Genomic DNA, 23,487 nt, shown 5'->3' with positions numbered 1-23,487 from the left:
GCAATATAAACTAGAGGGCACAGCTCTAAAAGGGGTACAGGAACAGAGAGATCTGGGGGTTTATGTGCACCAATCATTGAAGGTGGCAGGGCGAGATGAGAAAGCAGTTAAAAAAGCAAACGGAGTCCTGGGCTTTATAAATAGAGGCATAGGGTACAAAAGTAAGGAAGCCATGATGAACCTTTATAAAACACTGGTTCAACCACAACTGGAGTATTGTGTACAGTTCTGGGCACCACACTTTAGGAAAGATGCAGAGGCCTTAGAGAGGGTGCAGAAGAGATTTACTTGAATGATTCCAGGGATGAGGGACTTTAGTTACGTGGATAGACTGGAGAAGCTGGGGTTGTTCTCCTTAGAACAGAGACGGTTGAGGAGATTTGATAGAGGTATTCAAAATCATGAAGGGTCTAGACGAGAGGACATTTAAGGTGATTGGCAAAAGAACCAAAGGCGGCATGAGGAAATTTTTTTCTAAAAACACAGCGAGTGGTTAGGGTCTGGAATGCATTGCCCGAGGGGGTGGTGGAGGCAGATTCAATCATGGCCTTCAAAAGGGAACTGGATAAGTACTTGAAAGGAAAAAAATTGCACGGCTACAGGGATACGGCGGGGGAGTGGGACAGCTGGATTGCTCTTGCATAGAGCCAGCCGAATGGCCTCCTTCCGTGCTGTAACCTTCCTATGATTCGACGATTCTAAAAAGGACAATCAGCAAGAAAATGCAACTGCATTGTGCAATTCTTGAGAGGACATTAAATAAACTGTCTTATTTGTTATTCAAAATAACCCACTCTCTTCTAGGTCTCTGGTGTTTTAGGAAAGACAAATTAATGAATTGCTTTTATTTTTTTTAAAAACTCAATAATGCTGGAAGCAGTGTGTAGCACTGAGCCATACAGGCCAGTTCAAACCCTGGATTATGTTGTTGGTCAACCTCAGCTAGGCTAGTAATGAAGGCCCTACAACTGGTCTCTGTGTACCCTGGGCTAGGAAGGAAAATGAATAAAAGCCTGTGGTACGATTCTTATTCCTGATTTATATCTGATGATTCCTATTCAATTCTATGTGTCATGATTATTAGGTGTGGTCGGGATAAGGATAAGTTTCAATGCCATCGTAACCAAACAGCTTGCTTACAGTCACTGTCTAGACTCACATACGAAAAGTGGCCACTTGGGACAATGGCATCTGGAAGCCACTACACGAAAGTTAATTATGCAAACACTTGCTTATATATCCAGGGTTCAGTGCCTACTTTTATTAGATTGCAGAGGTAAGCAGCTGCTGCTGAAGCTTTGGACTTCCAAGTGGTGGTACAAGGTTTCATATGACATGATGTGAGTACATGCTGCTAAGTTCCTGGTACCTGCTGTTCGCCTATCAAGGATTCAAACTTGTGCTTGTCAATTTCTAATGACAGGCTAGTGGTAATCTGATACCTACGCCAGACAGGTCTGCAGTTCTCCAGAGTGCTGTTGATAAGTGATCAGCCAGCTTGGCTCATTGATAGGATCTGGAGGGGCAAGCAAGCTTGTCACCACATGTTGAGATTCTTCCCACTCTGCTCCAGATAACCCTTTAAATGAATATCCTCGGCTAACAAGCAACAGGAAGCTTTGTGCTGGTTGGTTGCATGGTTTTAGTTGGTTAAATTCCATTTGTGATCCTTGGCTCTTACCAACATGCATCAGAGTTCCCTTTGCTTAGGCATTGGGATGTGTCCCTATAGCCACGGTCGTCAAACTTGAGTGCGTCAAGGAGACCCTGCAAATAGATATCTGCCTATCCTGACTTCGAAAGGTATTGTCAGTTACCCAAATGGAAAAACTGCTACTGCTACAGAAGGAAAAAATGAATATACAGCAACAGATGCTAGTAAGTTAACAATTTATAGCAATCTGATGATCTTGGGAGCCTCTTGCAGTCTCTCTGGTACCCTGTACCCTGTTTGAAAACATATGCCTTACAGGGAGAAAGCATCTGCTCCTTATCAGGCAAACTAAAACTGATTGCAGATTCTCTTGTCCCTATCATCTCCTTTTCACCATGAATATATAGTCCCTCTACTTCTCCCAGGACAGTCTCTAGATCCTCTTCTTCCTTAGACAGTAGACCCATCAGTCCCAATCCACCACTACACTCTTTCTGGCTGAACTTAATTTTGCCTTAAACAACTCTCAACTCCATTTATTCCATTAGCTATGGAAACATGGGTCCCAGCTAAGCCCATCCTTTTGTCGGTTCTGGGGAACACTCTTTGCTAATCCTACTCAGGGCCCCTCCCTGACCTCTTCCTACTTTACACTGACAACTGGTGCTGCTTCTTGCACTCACTTTCATCTGGAGAATTTCATTTACTATGCTACCAATTACACCCATCCCTCACCTTTACGTGGACCATCTCTGATTTTTTTCCTGTGTTTCTTTCTCTCTCACTCACAATGAGCTTTCCACAGACATCAATTGCAAGCCCACCAACTCCTTTAACTACCTGGATTATGCTTCTTCCCACCCCACTTACATAAAGGTCTTCATCTCTGTCCCAATTTCTTCATCGTGGTTGCATTTGATTCAATTTCTCCACTTTCCACATCAGAACTTCTGTTTTTTCCCCCCTCACCCAAGGTCATCTCTCCTCTGCAGTCCTCTGCTCTTATCCTCTCCTCTCAGAATAGGGTCAAATGCAAACAGAACACGTTCAGCAAAGTGGTTAGTTAATCCATGTTTGGTCTCCCCCATGTAGAGAATGTCTCACTTTCCACCCCACCAGCCTCTATATTCACCAGATCATCCTCCACAATTTCCGTCACCAAGTACAGTTTCTTTCCCCTTCCCTTTCTGCTTTCTGGAGGGACTGGTCCATCCATAATACCCTTGTTCACCACTCCACCACCCCTACTAATAGATATTCTTGCCCTGGGACGTTCCTGTGCAACCCGCAGGAGATGCAATACCTGGCTATTTACCTCATCCTACCCAATTGGTCAGGGCTCCCAAACACTTCTTACATTTTGGGACAGCAACTCACATGCACTTCCACTAATCTAGTATACTGTATTCACTGCTCACAGGGAAGTAGTATCCTCGATAATGGGAAAACAAAATGCAGATTAGGTAACCACTTTGCTGGATTTCTCTGTTCTGTCTCCAAGACTTTGGCCTCCCCGTCTACTAAACTGGTCCAATGAAGCGCAAAAGGATTTTTTAAGAAGGAGCTAGATAGATTTCTAGACACAAAAGGCATCAAGGGATATGGAGAGAGCGGGAATATGGTATTGAGATACAGGATCAGCCATGATCGTATTGAATGGCGGAACAGGCTTGAAGGGCCGAATGGCCTACTCCTGCTCCTATTTTCTATGTTTCCATGTTTTCTAAAACAAGCTTCAGGAACAGTATCTTGTCTTTCTGCTGGGCACTCTGTAGCCCTCTGATTTGAACATTGCCTTCAGTAACTTCAGACCTTAGCTACATCCTCCATTTTCTTCCCGTTTTCAGTTCTGGTGAAGGGCTCTACAGCCAAAATGTCATGCTGACTGACCAGCTATATAGTTCCAGCATTATATGTTTTTATTTTAAAATCACTATACATGTAGATTTTTCAGTAGTTTGATTTGAAGAGACTTAAACATGGTGATAGGTTCCTGTGTATGTCAGACATCAGGCTAAACAAAACCATTCAGTATGATACTCGTGTTTTCAGAAAGCCACAGGCTACAATTATGAGAACATATAGTTATTTACTACATTTCTGAGGGGAGGAAGATAGAAAAGAGAAGTATATCACAGTGCATTCCCCCATATTGATACACTGCAGCAATCTTATTCCTATTCCATTTCTCCTTTCCTTCTCATTCCATCTTTTCATTTCCCATTTTTCTGCTATCCATGTCTTTGTTTTCCTCATTTGCACTCTTCTCTCCATTTTCTCTCAAACAATTCCAACTGTTTCTCCACTTTGCTCTCTCCTCCTCATTTTTTCCTCTCATCTCCACTGGTCTGGTTTCCGGCTTTAGAAATGTAATCCCTGCCACAATTCAGGCCATCTCACAACACTCTTTACTCATACATACACTGCAAGAGGCAGCTTTTGCCTAAACCAAAACTTAATCTTGTTTACAACAAATGGGATGTAGATTGTCTCAAATCCAACAATCTACTCTTTTACTGTTGCATTATACCAGACATAATAGAGTGCCCACTATGTACTTACGACCACTCAGAACAGCAGTGTCAAATCATATAGAACTGAAAATGAATAATGTCCACGAAACCAGATCATTTAACAATGGATCGGTGTTCATGGGAAATTGAAACAGCATCTGATTCATTTCCAGTGGCAAGGTCAGCTCAACATACCGTACTCCCACATGCACATAAAGACAGTAGGTCTACATTTAGTTTTAATAATGTTGGATCATCATACAGATGGCACACAGTAGGAAGACATCACTGGCAAAAGTCCCAGAAACCCATGTGGTCCGTTTATTGTACCATCCAATGATTTTACAATGTCATTGGAAAGGTTAAAAAATATATATGTAGAAGTGTAGAACTTGGGACTGATTAAAAAAGTTAAATGAAAACAGGAAACATAAGCTGCCTTCATGGTGGACTAGCACTGCTATCTTCTGAACACTCAAGAAAGAACTTGCATTTATATAGCGCCTTTCATGACCTCAGGATATTCCGAAGTGCTTTACAGCCAATAAGGTACTTTGAAGTGCAATCACTGCTGTAATGTTGGAAACGCGACAGCCAATTTGCACACAGCAAGGTCCCACAAACAGCAATGAAATAATAGCCAGACAATCTGTTTTTTAGTTATGTTGGCTGAGGGATAAATATTGACCAGGACACCGGGAAGAACTCCGCTGCTCTTCTTTGTATAGTGCCATTGGGAGTTTTTATATCCACCTGAGGGGACAGGCAAGGCCTCGGTTTAACATCGCATCCAAAAGATGGCACCTCTTGCAGTGCAGCACTCCCTCAGTACTGTACTGAAGTGTCAGCCTAGATTAGTCCAACACCGCTGGGTGCAAGCTTGCTAGGATTCGCTACAGGTGACACGACCTTTTCTTAAACTAGGTCTCCCTGGCCTATAGGAATCCTGAGATGTTTACCAGCAGCTTGAGAGGTGGACATCACAGTGACTCCCCGATTGTATCATTTGATCCAAGTGACCAAACCCAACCAGATTTAGCAAAAGCAACACCAAATTGTCATTTGATAGGTTTGTTAACTCATGAAGCAGAGTGAAATGCAAGCCTAAACCAATGACAGATGCAGTTTTTTTTTTCAAAAAATCATTAGCTTATACTGCACCAGGAAATTTTAGTCAACAGGTTTTGATTTTTTTTTTAAAAAGGTCACTAATGCAGAAAATATAGTCACAAATTTTGAGTGGGTGAGTGGATTTGTACAACCTGTATAGAATCACAACTGCTTGCACAGCCAATGCTTTCAGAAAGAAATAAAATGGTTAAATGCTGTCTTATTTTAGGTCAGTGAAATCACTATATAGTGTCAGCAAATTTTTGAATAAAATTTAATATTTATTGTCTCCTAAAGGTAGGTACTGCGTAACATTATCAAGGCCACAGTGATCTCCTGGATTAGTTCCAATCGCTCAAAGGGATCAGAGAGGGATTTTCCGGATTTTTCCCCCCAAATTGGCCTGGGTTTGAATTTGATTTTTCGCCTCTCCCAGGAGATTACATGATTTTGGGTGGGGTGCGGAGTCTATGTATTTGATGCATAAGGCATCGCAATTGTGAGAGACAGACTTGATGGGCTAGAGGGTCTTTTCCTATCTGTCACTGCTCGTATGTTCGTCTCTAGTCAGTTACATAAGACCAATCTATCCCAGTGTTCCATTTTGGTTCTACTGATTTAGCAGAAGCCAAACAATGCAAGAAAATAATAAAGCAAAAACCAGATCACAGACACCTAACTGCTCCTAAACTAATGAGGAAATAAAAATTATTCATATTTATTGATGAGTTGGAGAGCCGCATTGAATAGTTGGAACTAAATTTGAATTTTTAAAAAGTAAACTTTTTAGGCCTTCCCTTCAGAAAACAAGTGATAAATTTTAAAATATTTGAAATGCCCTGATCATGTTGGTCAGAATGGAATTTTTTTTTATTCGTTCATTTGATTGTGTGTTGTGCTCTTCAGTGACAGCCATTATATTTTATGATTATCACAATAACATAATATTGCAAAAGTAAAAATTTTACTGTGTTTTATAAAAGGACAGCAAAAATGTTAGTCAATTAATAGTATAAATCCATTTAACAGCATGGGTGGAAATAATAAACTAAGCTATGATTCACCAAGAAAGTGCTATCTATATTTAGTTGTCTGAATACAAATCCAATCCATCGCACAAAAGTGCACAGATTCATGGCCACCAGTGATGGCAATGATCCAACACTAATAATTCAGTTATATAATGGCTGCAAAATTATCAATATCAGTACAGATATAATCATAAACCCTCAAGGATCATTCATCTTTAACTAGATTTGTTAATTCTAGTACCTCACACTGGAGGTCATATGCACCTTACTGTTTAAAAACAAAAATATGCAAACAAACAACAAAGAAGAACTGGAGACCAATATGAAGAGAGCAACAAGAAAGGCTTCCCCAATGGCAAGTTTTTCTAATGCTTAGCTGAGCCATACAGATCAATAAGCCCCAGGCTCAATCCTGGGCCATGTTGAATTAGCTGATCTCAGCCAAGGCAACTGTAGGAGTGCTTCAACCGGTCTCAGCAGCAAAGCAAAATGAGAAGAGAAAATAGCCAGGGTTCCCATTCCTGATGGACCCCAGCTGGAAACGTGCTTGTGTGGACATCAAGCAAGGGCAGAATTGGGCTCAACTTTGATGCCCCTTGCAGATAAATATACTAACATTCGCAGTCAAAGCTCATACATGAACAATGGCTACTTGGATGAGGTAACAGGGAAATTGGCATGCATGGAAGTGTATTCCAGCAATTCCTTGAAGGGAGACAAATAACAGGAAATTAGTCCGTTTTCTTGTAACAACCTGATCTTTTTTCCCCCTCTACCTTCACCATCCCCCCCTCCCAATTTTCCCGGTGTTCACTAGACTTATTTAGCATATTAGTACCAGTATATTGGAGTTTTAAAAAAAACAAAATAACATGAGGCAATATGATTCAATGTTGCCCATTTCACTTACGTAACTAATCACCTCAAACTACCACCAGCAGCAGACCAGTTAAATTTTTTTTTAATTCATTCGCAGGATGAGGGTGTCGCTGGCAAAGCCGGTATTTAATGTCCATTCCTAGTAAAACTGAATGGTTTGCTACATTGGTGTGGGACTGGAGTCACATACAGGCTAGACTGGGTGAGGATGACAAGTTTCCTTCCCTAAAAGGAATGAGTGAACCAGTTGGGTTTTTATGACAATGCAAAACCTTTACGGTCACTTTTACTAATACCATCAACGTCCATGTGGAACCTGACCCCATGTCTTCAGATGATGTTGCCAAGGCGCAGCATGTAGATGAGGAAGACGAGTGGGACAAGGATAGATCCTTGGAGGACTTCAGAGGTAATAGTGCGGGATAGGAAGAGAAGCCATTGCTGGAGATGCTCTGCCTACAATTGGGTATGCCAGAGTGGAACCAAGCAAGCACAGTCCCATTGAGCTGGACAACAAAAAGGTGTTTCAGGAGGATGGTGTGGTGAGACCTTGTCAAAGGCTGGAAAGGTTGAGGAGGACGAGGAGGAACAGTGCACTACGGTCACAGTCACAGAGGATATCATTTGCGACTGATATGGGCTGCTTCAGTGCTGTGGCAGAAGTCTGATTAAAGAGATTCAAACTTGGAGTTGCAGGAAAGATAGGCATGGCTTTGGGAGGCATGACACATTCAAAAACTTGAGAGCAAAGGGAGGTTGGAGATCGGACAGTAATTTGTAAGGGCAGGGGTCACGGGTGTTTTTTTTTTAAATGGAGCAAAGTGATGATGACAGTTATTAAAGGGAAGGGAACACTACCCGAGGAGAGGGAACCATTTACAATGTCAGCTAGCATTGGGGCCAGCAAGGAAGTTCGTGTTCAGCAGTTTAGTGGGAATGAAGTCAAGAGAGCAGGAAGTGTGTCACAGACAAGATGAGCTCAGAAGGCATGAGTGAGATGGGATAGAAACTACAGCAAACCAGGACTGGGGTACAGATACCCTGGGGGAGGTTTGGCTTAGTGCGCATGAGGAACAGGGGATGCAGCAGAGAAAATTGCAATGGATGGTCACAAACTTAGTGACAAAGAAATCTTTAAGACAGTTGTTGTTGGAGGCGAGGATGCGAAGGATGGGGGAAGATAGTTTGAAAGGAAATGGTTGGTAGTGAAGAAAAGAAGCCAGGCATTATCTTTGCTTTCCAGGGTGATCCTGGAGTAGTGAGTGGTTTTGGCAGAGGAGAGCAAGGCTCGATAGTGCTTGATGTGGTCCAGCCAGATCTGGTGATGGATGGCTAAAGGGGTTGTGTGCCAAATACGCTCAAGTCTGCACTCCTTGGACTTGAGGGTGTGACGATGGGAGCCTTACCGGGGGGATGACCAGGATAAGAGAGTGTAAGGGTTTTACTGGGAATTAGGGCAACAAAAATTGAGGCGAAGGAGATGCTGAACAGATTGACAACTGCAGAAATATTGTGACAAATGGAGGGACATGAGCTAGGAAGTTTGGAGTTATAAATGAAGTGGGGGGGGAAAGAAGAGTTTATTTCAGGGGCTGACGCAAAAGGAAGTGGGGTTGGAAGGTGGTAGGGGAATGTAGGTGCTGAGGGATAGAAGGAAGAGGCCAGAGATACAAAGGAGTGGCCAGAGATAGCCTTGTCTGTGATCGCAAGGATGAGAGTAGAGAGGCCATGTGAGAGGGCATGGTTGACCGAATGTCCGTGAATGTGGTTAGGAGAGGTTATTTGGAGGGAGAGGTGCCTGGGCCCCAAATTCTGGAATTCCCTCCCTAAATCTCTCAATCTTTCTCTGCTCCTTTAAGACACTCCTTAAAACCTTTCTCTTTGACAAAGCTTTTGGTCACCTGTCCTAATATCTGTCAAATATTGTTTGATAACGCTCCTGTGCAGTGCCTTGGGGCGTTTTACCACATTAAAGGCGTTGTAGAAATGCAAGTTCTTGTTGTTAAGGGAGGACAGGAGAGCAGTGAAATCAGAGGAGAGGAGACAAGGTGAGTTGATATGGAGATTGAAATCACCAAGGACAAAGTCGCTCAGTGCAGAGGCCGAGAAAAGAAGGGTGGAAGAATAGTTCAGTGAAAAACTCTGGGTGGAGCTTGGAGAGCAATGATAGAGAACGAAGATTTTAAAGGAAAGTTGAGGTGTGGAACAAGGTGAGATGCTCGAAGGAGGAAAATGCACCAGAGGAGCCGGGAGAGGTCAAGGTGTGACTTATAAGAGCCACACCATCACCATGGCAGCCTGGGTAAGGGGGGGTGGGGGGGTGGGGGGAGGAGGGGGGATGGTGGATTGTATAAGCCAAGCAGGAAGGCTTCAGTCAGAGGTCCACCCATGAGCCAAGTGAATATCAAAGCCATGATGTAAATGCAATCATCGACAAGGTCGTGGATGGCGAGGGCCTTGTTTGCAAGTTAACAGACATTTTGGAAGGAAATGCAGAGGTTTAGTGATTGGTGATTCGCTAGCAGAGTCCTAGGAGACAGTAGTGGATGGGGACAGTAGGATAGGAAGGAGGAAGGCAAGATTAGCCCCCATTAGGAATGCTGGGTGTGAAGGGCAATAGAAAACAGAATGGGGCAGTCGGGGTGGCTGTTCGTAAGGAGGCAGCGATAGGTGCATCAACAGGGACAATCAGCCAAGCACAACCATGGTGAAGTCCAAAAATACACAATTCCAGCAGTGATCAGGAAAAGGAAAACAGAGGAATCTCAGAGGAATTCTGGGAGCCCATCTTAACGTCCCCCAAAAAAGATATTAATGTATTTGCCAAGTAATATGGCATATGCCATCTTGAATGCCAGAAAGAATGTCAAAATGACTCAATCAAGGGAACAAAAATGAATAAGAAAAGAATTTGTATCTTTCATGTCCTCAGGACATTTCAAAGTGCTTCATAGCTAATGAATTATTTTCCAGCGTAATAATTGTCATGTAGGTAAGCCCAACTTGCAATGAATGAACCAATATGCACACAGCAAGGTCCTATAAACTGCAATGAGATAAATGAACAGTTACTCTGTCTTTGGCAGTGTTGGCTGAGTGATAATCGTTGGCTAAGACAGCGGGAGAATTGCTCTTCTTTGAACAGTGCCAAAGGTTTAACCTCATCCGAAGGTCAACACTGCACTGAGTACCATCTTAGATTATGTGCTCAAATCCTGGAAAAAGGCTTGAAACCATGACCTTCTGACTCAGAGGCAAGAGTGCTAACCACTGAACCAAGCAGACACTTCTGTCCAAAGAGAAAGAAAATTGCCTTTGCAAAGATTTGCAATACTGTAATTCACAAATCTATGATGCCAAGTAGACTTTCAGCTTCAGAATTAACCAGCTTCTATCATTTTGGAAAATGCATTTATTACATGGGATATGTAATAAATAAACTAGTTAAAAGCTCCAAAAAAAAAATCACATTGATAAAAACATTACTTCTTTATAACCATTATTACGTTAAGAAATACAAAGAAACCATAGTGTACAGAATCAGCTCAGTGATCTCATGGTTTAAATGACCATAAATCAAACAAGTACGTCAGCATGTTGATAACAGTGAAGCTACGCAATTTAATTTTGTCATTACTTTTCTTGTCTGTGTGAAAAGGTTTTGATATAGATAGCTGCCTTATCTGGATTTGCTACTTAAGATCATATGGAAGAAAAGAGAAATTTGGTCAAGGGACAAAGGGAGTGGGAAGAAAACAGGCAAGAGGAGCAGTCATGTGGAATGCCAGCCATTTTTCTCCTGAACCCAACATAATTCAGAAAAATTACCAATCTGTATGTTATGTGAAAATGCTCAACTCAAACCATATTTCTATTAATACCACAAGCATGAGTGCAAAGTTTTAAGAATATTACAAACTAAAAAGGAAACGGTCTGGCACAACACAAATGGTAAACTACAATGCAATATTAAAGATGCTGATCTTTTTTCAATACTTTAAGATCCACAGGTTTCTTTTTTCAAAGCAACAAACTGGTGTCACTTAGGTTTATAAATGGACATCAGGAGCTCATCTGGTCTCTGCAAGAGGTGGATCTGAGTTAAAGTTTCTGACAAGAAATGTCTCAACTTCCAAGGTAACACCTGATAATCATTTGCATGAAAGTCAACTTAAAATGTTATATAGTGTAGGTAAACTGACATGAATCCCAATGTTTGTTGTAGGTACTGTGACAACACTGACAGTCTCTCCCACATCTCAAATTGTCCTTTGATCCTGGATGAGGTTAACACTATTACCGGGATCACCTTAGACCCTAACCCATTACATTGTAGGATACACTCGCTACTAGAAGTCCCATTTGGTTTGTGCAGGAGCTACCTTGTTGACTTCCTCCCGGTTGCCGTTTAGTACTGTGCTGTAGTTATATGGTGCCAGATTGCTCCCTCGGCATGCCAACTGTATCAGATGACACTGGAAGACAACCCAAGCAAACAAAAACATCTATTCTTTCAGTGTTTCTGAAACTAAATGTTTGAAAGATTTCCTTTTTGACATCACTGCGCTCAAGGTATTCCCCCAGGGTCCCTGACTATGCTTATTCATTGCAGCTCTTGTGGGCCAGGCATGGCACTGCAAAACTCAACTCACTGGCAATGGAGTTTAGAGGGTTCTGAACTGAGCCTTTGTGGGCATTCCACTCTCTTTGACCCAGCCACTGGTATTTCCTGTTCCCTTGTTTCACTCCTATTCCCCCCCTTAATTTTATCTTTTCTTTCCCAAGCCCACAAACACTAGTCCACCACCTTCTGCCAAAAAGTGTGTCCAGATTTTTTCGGATAAGTCCACTACCCACTTTCTTCAATTTTTCATTGCTGTTTCTGCTATTCTTGGAGAATGTTCAGTATGGGCCTTAGCTCCCCCATACAGCCTAGTTCTAAGGACCCTCCTACTTAGCCTCATCCTGGTTGCTTCTTGGTCAACTGATTGATCTCTATTCCTCCAGACTTGAGCTTGGACAGTAATTGATCCAGTCGCCTGTTTTCCTGACATCTGTTTGAGTTTTGTCGATTTCTGCTTTGCAATTCCTCATCATTTTATCATCTTAGTTTGACGTGGAACATTGATAGTCCATATTGTTGTACCCATTGTGCTGGTTCTAATTTATAAACAGTGAAAGAAAGCTGTAATCTATTAGGAATGTTTCCAGTGCTGAAACATACTAAAAGGAAATGAAACTGCACAGATTTACAAACTTTTTGCAGCAGATTAATTGTTTTCTTTTTAATAGGGGTGGGGGGAGCAAAACCAATCGCACAGAAACCAAAGCCAAAAAGAGAAAACAAGGTAAGTCAGGTAGTGCCCATTTGGTAACAACAAACAGAATTATAGAAGCCTCCAGAAAGACAGGTGAAGGTAAGGAGTCAACCAAAATGGGGGAGGAGGGAAAGAAAGGAAAAGTAAAGTTGAAAAGTGACTATAAGAGTAAGACGGAGCGTGAAACAGAGTGGGACTTGGGCAGTGTAAAAAATATGGCAGTAGTACTATCCCCGGGTGATCCAACTAAGTCTTTCAGCCAAACAAAACATATGCTACAGTAACCTGTGGCCATGAAATATTATCATTTTAGTCCAAATACACAAATTTTTAAATTAAAATTCGTCTGCAAAATATCATCCCTAATTGACATACTGCGGAATAGTCTTACGCAAGATGCAACCAATTCAAACATTCACACTTCAACAACAACTTGTATTTCCTCATGCAGAAACAGATCTCATAGTTCTTTTAAAATGAACACCAAGGAGTGGAAAAGGGAAAATAAAGAGGGTTAGGGTGGATGGTCAAAGGTGGTGAAGAGAAGGACATTTTTGAAAGCAAGGATGGAGGTGCAAAGGGGGAGGGAACTAGGCAGGGAGCTCCAGAGGACAGGAGATCAGCGTGGTGGCTGATCAAGCAGTGGAACAGGAGACGAGCAGTAGCCCAGTACTATAGTATATATATGACATCACAGTATGTGTGACCTGCGATCATTTTGCAACCAGCATTAACCAAGGTCATTTCAGTATAAAGGCTTGAGAGAAGGGACAGCACATTTTCACTCAAGATAAATCACAAGTCACCATATAAGTCCACAATTAACATTAAATTTAACATCCATTTAACCACCTGGTCAACTTCTTAAAAAAAACTCCACTATGTCACACCATTCCTAATTTTGCATAACACAATAGCTCAGTATACACAATATCCTGTAACACCACCCATAGTTCAAACAGCAGATTTCCAGATGTTAACCATAATCAAGTCCTACATATCAAAATTTGTCATCTTTGAATGGCCAACTGGAAGATATGGTCAAGCATAGTTTATATCAAGATTATGGCACGACCAAAATGAATACTGCATTTGATCATGTCGAACCACTCACAGCACTACCTTTCATTCTCTAACCAGTTACCCTCCATTTAAAAAAGTAATCACTTTACTGCTACATTCAAGTCACTCTTGCCTTTAATATTTGAATAATAAGTACAGATTTAACAGCAATAAACAAAGGTGTTTAATAAACAATGGTGTTTAAGGATATATCAGAGGTGAAAGAAGTTTTCATACACCAGTCTCCAATTTAGACTCAGCTTTGACTGATGCAAGACAATATGCACTGCCATAGCAAAACACTTGATGCATGTAGGCTATCAAAAGTGTTTACTGATTCTTCACTTTGGAAATGGAAGGGTCAAAGTTCAGCATACAATAAACATTCAATTTCAACAAGTCCCTTGTCAAGTTCAAATTTATCCTGAATACTGTAGATTAGAATTATCATAGTGCAAGGTCATTTCAAAACAAGAATGTGCTGCAGGCAGATAAAGTAGGAACAATTATTATTTCAATAATTACTTACTGGACAAGTTAATAAGTGGGTGTAACACTAAATTAACACTGCAAAGGATACACTCGCTTCGTCCTTTTGACATTACCTTCTGAAGAATAACTTCTCAAGAAGTTCTATATTCTAACAGTGACTTAACTAAATAAGTCACCGTTATAAGCATTAAACGAGAATGCTGTTATATGTAACGTCAAATGGACATTTATGAATTTCAGTAATGAAAAAAATATATTCAACTGGTTAGTTGTCAGTTAACCAATATTACAATACTTTCCAGGATAATTTTTTTTAAAAAAGGATCCAGTAACAGAACATCACACGACCATCAGCTTGTTACAAGTTATTTCACTCAGAATAGTAGCACTCAAGACTTTATGGTACAGAAGCTTCTGACAGTTGAGAAAAATGACCAATAATACACCAGTGCTGAGACAACTAATGTTCATTAATCCCTGAGCAATATGCTTTTTAAAGCCTTAAATAGCCCAAATTTTCTCCAAATTTCAAGGAGTAAAGTACAATTTACAATACAGCTTAACAAATGCAATACAACAGGAAAAATAGCAGTTTATTAAAGCTAGCTAAGGAATTGCAATCTACTCTGGGTAGAGCACTTCAGTTCGTTTGTTTGTTTGTTTGTGTATATATATATATATATATATATATATAGAAAAATATATATATATATATATTTTTCTATATATATATGAAAAACAAACCACACTTTATACCTACATTAAATATGTTTTAATGCTTCAATAGAAGCTGCTTATTTTTCTCTATGCAGTGAGGTTGCAGTACAGTTTCGTGTGGAAATTTAGTCTACAGAGAGATGTCAACTTGATATTTTTCTATTCAAAGTCAGGAGTACAGCATACTCTAGAAAGTTCAAGGAATGGATATATTAGTCCTTTACAGTGGACTCTGGTACCTTTGGACACTTAATCACATACTCTATTTTGAACACAATCGTCTAACAATTACCATCATTTTCTTAAATCTTTTACAAATGTCAATTTTTTTGGTGGAATTTGGGGGTGGGGGAGGGGTGGGAAAGTTAGGAACTGACAGCAAGGTTTAACCCCAAACTGAAGTTTTATCAAACACAAAGCAACAAAAACGTGATATATAGATCTCACATCTATACATTAAAAAATAGGGTAGGAGAGGGGAAAAAAAAGGTGGGAAAGCAAAAGGTTTGGAAAGGAGGAAACTGCCCTACCTTCCAAGTTTGAAATCGAGAAGCCCTACTGAAAAGCAGGAAACAACAGCCAGTAGGCATATCAGGGCAAACCCGGGGTGCTCTGGCCCATTATCCATTAAACACACTCTTGGCCAATTTTCTCCCCTCCATGGCCTGAGTAAAGCCAGACACAGAATCGGGTGGGACGATCCGAGCCAAAACACACGCTCCAGTCGTCTTATTATTCTCCCTCTCCCTAAATAATACAACAAAGAGTCCTCTTGGCCCCCTCCCCACCCACTTTCATTTCATTTTAAAATAAGAAAAAAGAAAATGCCCTTTTTAAAAAAAATAGGAAACCCCGCCCTCCCCACTTTCATTCTCACCTGGTTCAAGTCCTCGTCCGTCAGTAAGTGCACCTCCCGGGGTTTGAAGCAATTCTGACATTTGCTCTTATTGAAAATATTGGCCTGGAATTTGCGGCACGGATTGTCCTTGGCTCCGGCCAACATCTCGGTAAAATAAATAACAGCAAAACCCTCCTCTGCCGCGGAATTAAAACAAAATTAATTAATTAATTATTTTTTAAAAAAACAAAATGCACAATAATAAATCACGGCGGGACCGGGGCCGGGTCTGCCGACTCGCCTAACAGGCCGATTCTTCACCCGATTAAATCCTCGGCGGGTCGACAGTTCATCGCTGTGTCTCCCCGGACACTCGAGGCCGGCCTGGGTTTGGGTTAAGAGCGGCTCCCCAGGGCCCGCACACAGCTACTCCGGGGTCTCTGCTGCTAATACCGCTCGCTGCTGTTGTCGGTGGCGGCGGCGGGCGGCGGTGGGTCCGACTCCCCTTTTCCCGGGCTTCACTCCATGACCTCACTTGGGCCCACGGCACGCACCGAGCGGCGACGGTTGCTGCTGTGACCCGGGGTGGGGAGGAGGGGCGGCGGCGGGCGGCGGTGGGTCCGACTCCCCTTTTCCCGGGCTTCACTCCATGACCTCACTTGGGCCCACGGCACGCACCGAGCGGCGACGGTTGCTGCTGTGACCCGGGGTGGGGAGGAGGGGAGGGGGTTTGGTGTTGGTGATGGAGGTGGGAGGGGGGGGGGGAAGCGGCCGATTTCGGGGGTCTAGCGCTCTGATCGAGGAGCTTCGCGTTCCCCCGGTAACAATCCCGAATGTTCCGGCAGCTGCTCGCGCTCGCTCTAGCCGGCTCGCGCGCGACCCCTCCGCTTTTATCATTCGCTCCGACAGCGCCGCCAAGAGGCAGCGTGCTGCATAGCACCAGCGCAGCGCCAGCCCATATATACAGTACCAGCCCACAGACACAGACCATGTATACAGTACCAGCCCATATATACAGTACCAGGACACAGACACAGACCATGTATACAGTACCAGCCCATATATACAGTACCAGGACACAGACACAGACCATGTATACAGTACCAGCCCATATATACAGTACCAGGACACAGACACAGACCATGTATACAGTACCAGCCCATATATACAGTACCAGGACACAGACACAGACCATGTATACAGTACCAGCCCATATATACAGTACCAGCCCACAGACACAGACCATGTATACAGTACCAGCCCATATATACAGTACCAGGACACAGACACAGACCATGTATACAGTACCAGCCCATATATACAGTACCAGGCCATAGACACAGACCATGTATACAGTACCAGCCCATATATACAGTACCAGGCCATAGACACAGGCCATGTATACAGTACCAGCCCATATATACAGTACCAGGCCACAGACACAGACCATGTATACAGTACCAGCCCATATATACAGTACCAGGCCATAGACACAGACCATGTATACAGTACCAGCCCATATATACAGTACCAAGCCATAGACACAGAACATGCATTCAGTACCAGCCCATATATACAGTGCCAGGCCATAGACACAGACCATGCATACAGTACCAGCCCATATATACAGTAGCAGGCCATAGACACAGACCATTTATACAGTACCAGCCCATATATACAGTACCAGGCCATAGACACAGACCATGTATACAGTACCAGCCCACTGACACAGACCATGTATACCGTACCAACCCAGAGGCACAGACCAACACTGGCCATATATAGAAAGAAGGGACTTGCATTTATATAGCGCCTTACATGTCCTCAGGAAAGCCCAAAGCGCTTTACAGCCAATGAAGTACTTTTGAAGTGTAGTCACTGTTGTAATGTAGGAAACGTGATAGCCAATTTGCACAAGCAAGATCCTACAAACTGCAATGTGATAATGACCAGATAACATGTTTTTTAGTGATATTGGTTGTGGGATGAATGTTGGCCAGGACACTGTGGAGAACTCTCCTGCTTTTCTTTGAATAATGTTATGGGATCTTTTATGTCCACCTGACAGGCCAGACAGGGCCTCGTTTTAACGTCTCATCTGAAAGATGGCACCTCTGACGGTGCAGCACTCCTTCAGTACTGCATTGGAGTGTCAGCCTAGATTTTGTGCTCAAGTCCCTGGAGTGGGACTTGAACTGACAACCCTCTCACTCAGAGGCCTTAACAGCGCTGCCCATATATACAGTGCAGCACATAAACACAGCATGGGCAAATATACAATGCTGGCTATGTATGTAGCGCTGGCCATATATACCATGCCAGGCCATATGTACGGTGCAGCACACAAACACAGCGTGGCCATATAGACAACGCTGGTTATGTATATTCATGCCCCCAAGCCATATATACAGTGTTGGCCATATATACAGTGCTAGGCTATATATATAATGCAGCAGTTCAAGAAGGCGGCTCACCACCACCTTCTCAATGGCAATACGGGATGGGCAATAAATGCTGGCCTCGCCAGCGACGCCAACATCCCATGAACGAATAAAAAAAAAGTAGACTATACAGTATATAAAGCATGGACCATACATACATCATCAGCCATATGCACAATGCCAGGCTATATATATAGCACTGGCCACATATACAGTGCCAGGCTATATATACAGCACTGGCCATACATGCAGTGCCAGGCCATTTATGCAGCACTGGTCATATATACAATGCCCGGACCATATATACAGCATGCAACACCAATACAGCTCTGGCCATATAAACAGCCTGACACTGATACGGCACTGGCCGTACACACAGTGCCAGTTCACAGGCACGACATTGACCAGATATTCCACACCAGACACAGGTACAACATACAGCCAGCAGTCCACACACGCAGCACTGGCGCACATATACACCACTACCATATTATTAGCACCGCCATGAATACTGCGCTAGCTGTTACATACAGCACCAGACATTGATAAAGTACCAACCATGAACACAGCACTGGCCACAGATACAGTAGCAGCGACATACACAATCCTTATCACACCATTTCTAACTTATTCTTTCCGAGCCTTTCCTTTACAATTTTCAAGATTTTAAAATCCAATCTCTGGGTCATCTTTGCTGATTTGACTTATCTTTTGCCCTTTACAACCTTGATGGCGTACTGTACAATGTCTCCAGGCTCTTCACATTCTGTTATTTTGAGTGTATACTAAATAGTAATTTATTAATAGTGCATACTATTGTAATTATTAGTGATTTATTATCAATGTACTACTGGCATTATTAGTGAGTTATTATGAGTTATACAATGTTATAATTAGTGATTCATATCAATGATTTATTAAAATGATTGGTGTACTATTGTTACCAGTGATTGGTTAGTAGTTTAATGTCTATAATTAATGATTGACTTTTCCTAATATTACTGATTTATTATTGGTGCTACTTATTATGAGTGATGTACTTTTGGTGATTCAGTTCTGATTTAGCATTATTAGTTATATAGTACTATGATTATTAGTGATTTATTCCTATTACTGATACACATATCTTATTAATGAATAATTATTAGTAATACAAGCCTTAAAATTAGAGTTTGTAATTAGCGTACAAATGCTTATTGTGTTCATATGACATTCCTCTGTCCTCTATTTTAATGGAGGAATTAACTCATTTAAAATAAACACATTTGTTAGAATAGTGGACTGAGGAATGTCATGCCAACTCATTGAGCATTCCTACACTAAAAAGAAAGAAAGACTTGCATTTATATAGCACCTTTCATGACCTCAGGATGTCCCTAAGCGTTTTACAGCCAATTAAGTACTTTTGAAATGCAGTCATTGTTGTGATGTAGGAAACGCGGCAGCCAATTTACTGTATTGCTATTATTAGTTATTCAGTATTAATGAATTGTTACTGTTGTATTATTGCTATTATGTGTGATTCAGTATTAATGGGTTGTTACTATTGTATTAGTGCGTGCCCAGATGACCATCAAGTACAAACATGCGTTGTCCACCAGTTTGCTCAAAGCCTTTTGCGACCGGTAGGCACAAGAGATTCACAATATTTTAGATTATTCCTGCAAAACACAAGTGTAAATACTCAAAAATATTTTCAGTTTAAGTGGGTCAATCGAAGCTTATTAGTAGCTCTCTCCCAAGAGGAGAGTGCTTGGCGAATGAACGGTAATGTCCAGCATAAATCGGTGTCGCTCCCCACTAGTCATCTAAAATAGGATTCCATATTAATGAATTATTACCGTTGTATTGCTATTATTAGTGATTGTTATTCCTCATATTACTCAGCTTTTACTATTGTCTTCATTAGCAAGTCAATTTCTATGTCATCTTTAGCCAAAATATTTTAGAATTTCAGTCTTAAAGAGTTTTCAGGATAGGTTCTCTTATTGGTCAGTTTTGTTTTTAAACAATGTATTTTTGCACTTCATAAATGTTGCAGTTGAACATGTTTGCATTGGTAACAGCAACCAGTTCTCCCTATTATTTATTTTCCTTTGATACTTTCATTTAAGATTTAATTTCAGTATGAATTATTTAAAGGTAACAAAAACACAATTGTTACAAGAAAGACCTGAGTGGCTTATGCAAAATGTTGCAGTAAATTTCTTGTTAGCTCAATGTCAATTTCTGTTTGATTACCTCTCTGTGAAGCACCTTAGGATGTTTTACTACGTTAAAGGCGCTATATGAAAGCAAGCTATTGTTGTTTTGAGTTGCAAGTAATTATGAATGCATTGTTAATTTTTTTTTGCATTTTCCATTTACTGGTTTTCAGCATATGAAAATATAGAACTGAATCAATATATTATTGAAAATATTTGTTAAACCAACAACAGAAATTGATATGAAAACAGATGTGTTCCCTTGTTATTATTGATCCTTACCCAGATGTGTTCGGATATTATACTCACCTGCTAAACAGAGTGGAGGGGATTTATGTATTTTTTCTGACCAAGGAGCAATACAATGCATAGATTTTTTTGGTTCATTATATACTGTACACACGAAAACATATTCAAGAAAATTGCAGTGTTTTATAGGAATGATTTTTATGTTTAATGGCAATAAAGTGCATTCAGGAAGGTCACTGTACATTTTTTTTAATAATTGGGCTAGATTTTCAACTTGCCACCTGGGCATTAAACTGGATTTTCGGATCAGTCGCTGGTTATCATTGAGATCAATGCGGCCGATCCGCAATGTCAGATTTATGTTGTGGCAGCAATTTGAAAATCTACGCCATTTTCTTCCCTTTCTCTCTTTTAGGTCCTGACATGTCACATGTCATATCCTGCCTGTGAATTGCTCCAGAATCTTTGCCAATGCTTGCTCCTCTTTTAAAACCCTCCTTAAAACCTCCTGCTTTGACCAAACCTTTGGTAACCAGTCCTACTGTCTCCTTTTTGTTAGATTTAATGTCAATTTCTGCCTGATTACGTCTCTGTGAAGTGTCTTGGGATGTTTTACTATGTTAAAGCCGCTATGTGAATGCAAGTTGTTGTTGTTTTGAGTTGGCTGTAAGGAGGTGAAGAGCCCTCTGGTGGCTTTCCCACTTTCCCCGTAGGAAAAGTGCCTGATCCCTGCTCAGCATGTCCCCAGTTGGTCAGGTGGGATAGAGCACACAGTATGGGGAACCATGGATGCATGTTAAAACTCCAGAATTCTGTTTAGGAACACACAGAAGTATGAGGTTAAATGCGACATTTCAATGCATAATTTTTGGTGAATTATTGTTATACCCTAAAGTTTCGTTAATCCTACAAAAAAATTACAGAATCAATAATTGTCACATGTTCACAGATAATTATACAAATTAAACAATTATATTTTTCGTACTTCAGGTCTGTGGACCAATATCAATTTAGTCATGTGTTTAACATATTTTATATTTTCCTCCCTGCCCTATTTGCATTTTTCTCCATTCAGCCCTGGTGAGTGGGTATATTTTCCTTATTCTTACTCTTATTTCCTGTTGCTCTTATTTTCTCTTTTCTTATTCATTCTTTTAACCTTGCTCTCCTCTGCTTTCTAAGGTGTCTGTTGCGTCATTGTACCTAGACCTGAGTCTGGTACTGAGGACAGTAAATGTTTAAATCTAAATAACCTTTAGTCAGAGATTTTGTATGTAGTATAGGAAAACAGATAGATAGACAGACAGACAGACACTCAGACCTCAGGATGTCCGAAAGCACTTCACAGCCAATGAAGTACTTTTGAAGTATAGTGACTGTTGTAATGTATTGAAATGCAGCAACCAATGTACACACAGCAAGATCCCACAAATAGCAATGAGATAAATGATCACATAATCTGGTGGTGTTGGTTGAGGGATGAATGTTGGCCAGGACTCCATGGAGAACAAAATCAATTTCAGATCAATTACGAACGCTGTAAATCTGAAATAAAACAGAAAATGCTGGAAATACTCAGCAAATCAGGCAGCATCTGTGGAGAAAGAAACAGGGCTAACGTTTCAGGTCGATGACCTTTTCTCAGAACTTGAAAGGTCATCGACCAGAAATGTTAACTCTGTTTCTTTCTCCAAAGTTGTTGCCTGACTTGCTGTATACTTCCAGCATTTTCTGTTTTATCCCAGGGAGAGCTACCCTGATCTTCTTTGAATGGTGCCATGGGATCTTTCACATCCACCTGAGAGGGCGGACGGGGTCTTGGTTTAATGTCTTATCCAAAAGACGACACCTCCAACAGTGCAGCATTCCTTCACTACTGCACTGAAGCGTCAGCCTCATGTCGGTGGAGTGGGGCTTAAACTCACAAGAGTGCTACCACTAAGCCATGGTTGATATTCATAAGGTAATCATTTAAGCCAAAGAGTTCTTATGGGAAGACTCATAACGGTGCACTTTAACTACTGGTTGACCAACCAACGGAGTGCTGGGGTTTATACCAGCTCTTGGAATAATACAAACAACAACAACAACTCGCATTTATATAGCGCCTTTAACGTAGTAAAAAGTCCCAAGGTGCTTCACAGGAGCGTTATTAAATAAGATTTGACACCGAGCTGCTTAAGGAGATATTAGGACAGGTGACCAAAAACTTGGTCAAAGAGATAGGTTTTAATGAGCAACTTAAAGGAAGAGAGAGAGGTAGAGAGGCGGAGAGGTTTAAGGAGGGAATTCCAGAGCTTAGCACCTATGCAGCTGAAGGCACGGCCGCTAATGGTGGAGCAATTAAAATCAAAAATACGCAAGAGGCCAGAATTGGAGGAGCGCAGAGATCTCAGATGGTTGTAGGGTTGGTGGAGGTTATAGAAATGTGGAGGGATGAGGCTATGGAGGGATTTGAAAACAAGGATGAGAATTTTAAAATCAAGGTGTTGCCGGACTGGGAGCCAATGTAGGTCAGCGAGCACAGGGGTGATGGGTGAACAGGACTTGGTGCAAGTTAAGATACGGGCAGCATTGTTCTGGATGAGCTCAAGCTTACGGAGGGTGCAAGGTGGGAGGCCAGCCAGGACAGCATTGGAATAGTTGAGTCTAAAGGTAACAAATGGTTTCAGCAGCTGATGAGCTGAGGCGGGGCAGAGACAGGCGATGTTACAGAGGTGGAAGTCGGCCGTCCTGGTGATGGAGCGGATATGTGGTCGGAAGCTCATCTCAGGGTCAACTAGGACGCCAAGGTTGTGAACAGTCTGGTTCAGCCTTAGACAGTGGTCAGGGAGAGGGATGGAGTCGGTGGCTAGGGAATGGAGTTTGCAGCGGAGACCAAAGACAATGGCTTCGGTATTCCCAATGTTTAGTTGGAGGAAATGTTTGCACATCCAGTACTGGATATCGGACAAGCAATGTGACAAATAAGAGACAGTG

General features: G+C 41.6%; 1 protein-coding gene across 3 annotated transcripts in view; it reads right to left on the bottom strand.

Annotated features, from left to right (window-relative positions):
- Positions 1 to 16,489, bottom strand: part of mprip (myosin phosphatase Rho interacting protein) — a 364,835-nt gene extending 348,346 nt beyond the window's left edge. For 2 of the 3 annotated variants that reach the window (XM_068004348.1, XM_068004349.1), the window contains exon 1: positions 15,654 to 16,489. In XM_068004348.1, the coding sequence (XP_067860449.1) occupies positions 15,654 to 15,779 (126 nt within the window). In that variant the 5' untranslated portion in view covers positions 15,780 to 16,489. The remainder of the gene's footprint in view (positions 1 to 15,653) is intronic. The other variant, XM_068004351.1, reaches the window with a different exon arrangement.
- Positions 16,490 to 23,487: the final 6,998 nt, after the last annotated feature.

Source organism: Heptranchias perlo, chromosome 23 (assembly GCF_035084215.1).
Source record: "Heptranchias perlo isolate sHepPer1 chromosome 23, sHepPer1.hap1, whole genome shotgun sequence".
Classification (NCBI taxonomy): Eukaryota; Metazoa; Chordata; class Chondrichthyes; order Hexanchiformes; family Hexanchidae; genus Heptranchias; species Heptranchias perlo.
This window is presented reverse-complemented; position numbering and strand designations above follow the sequence as displayed.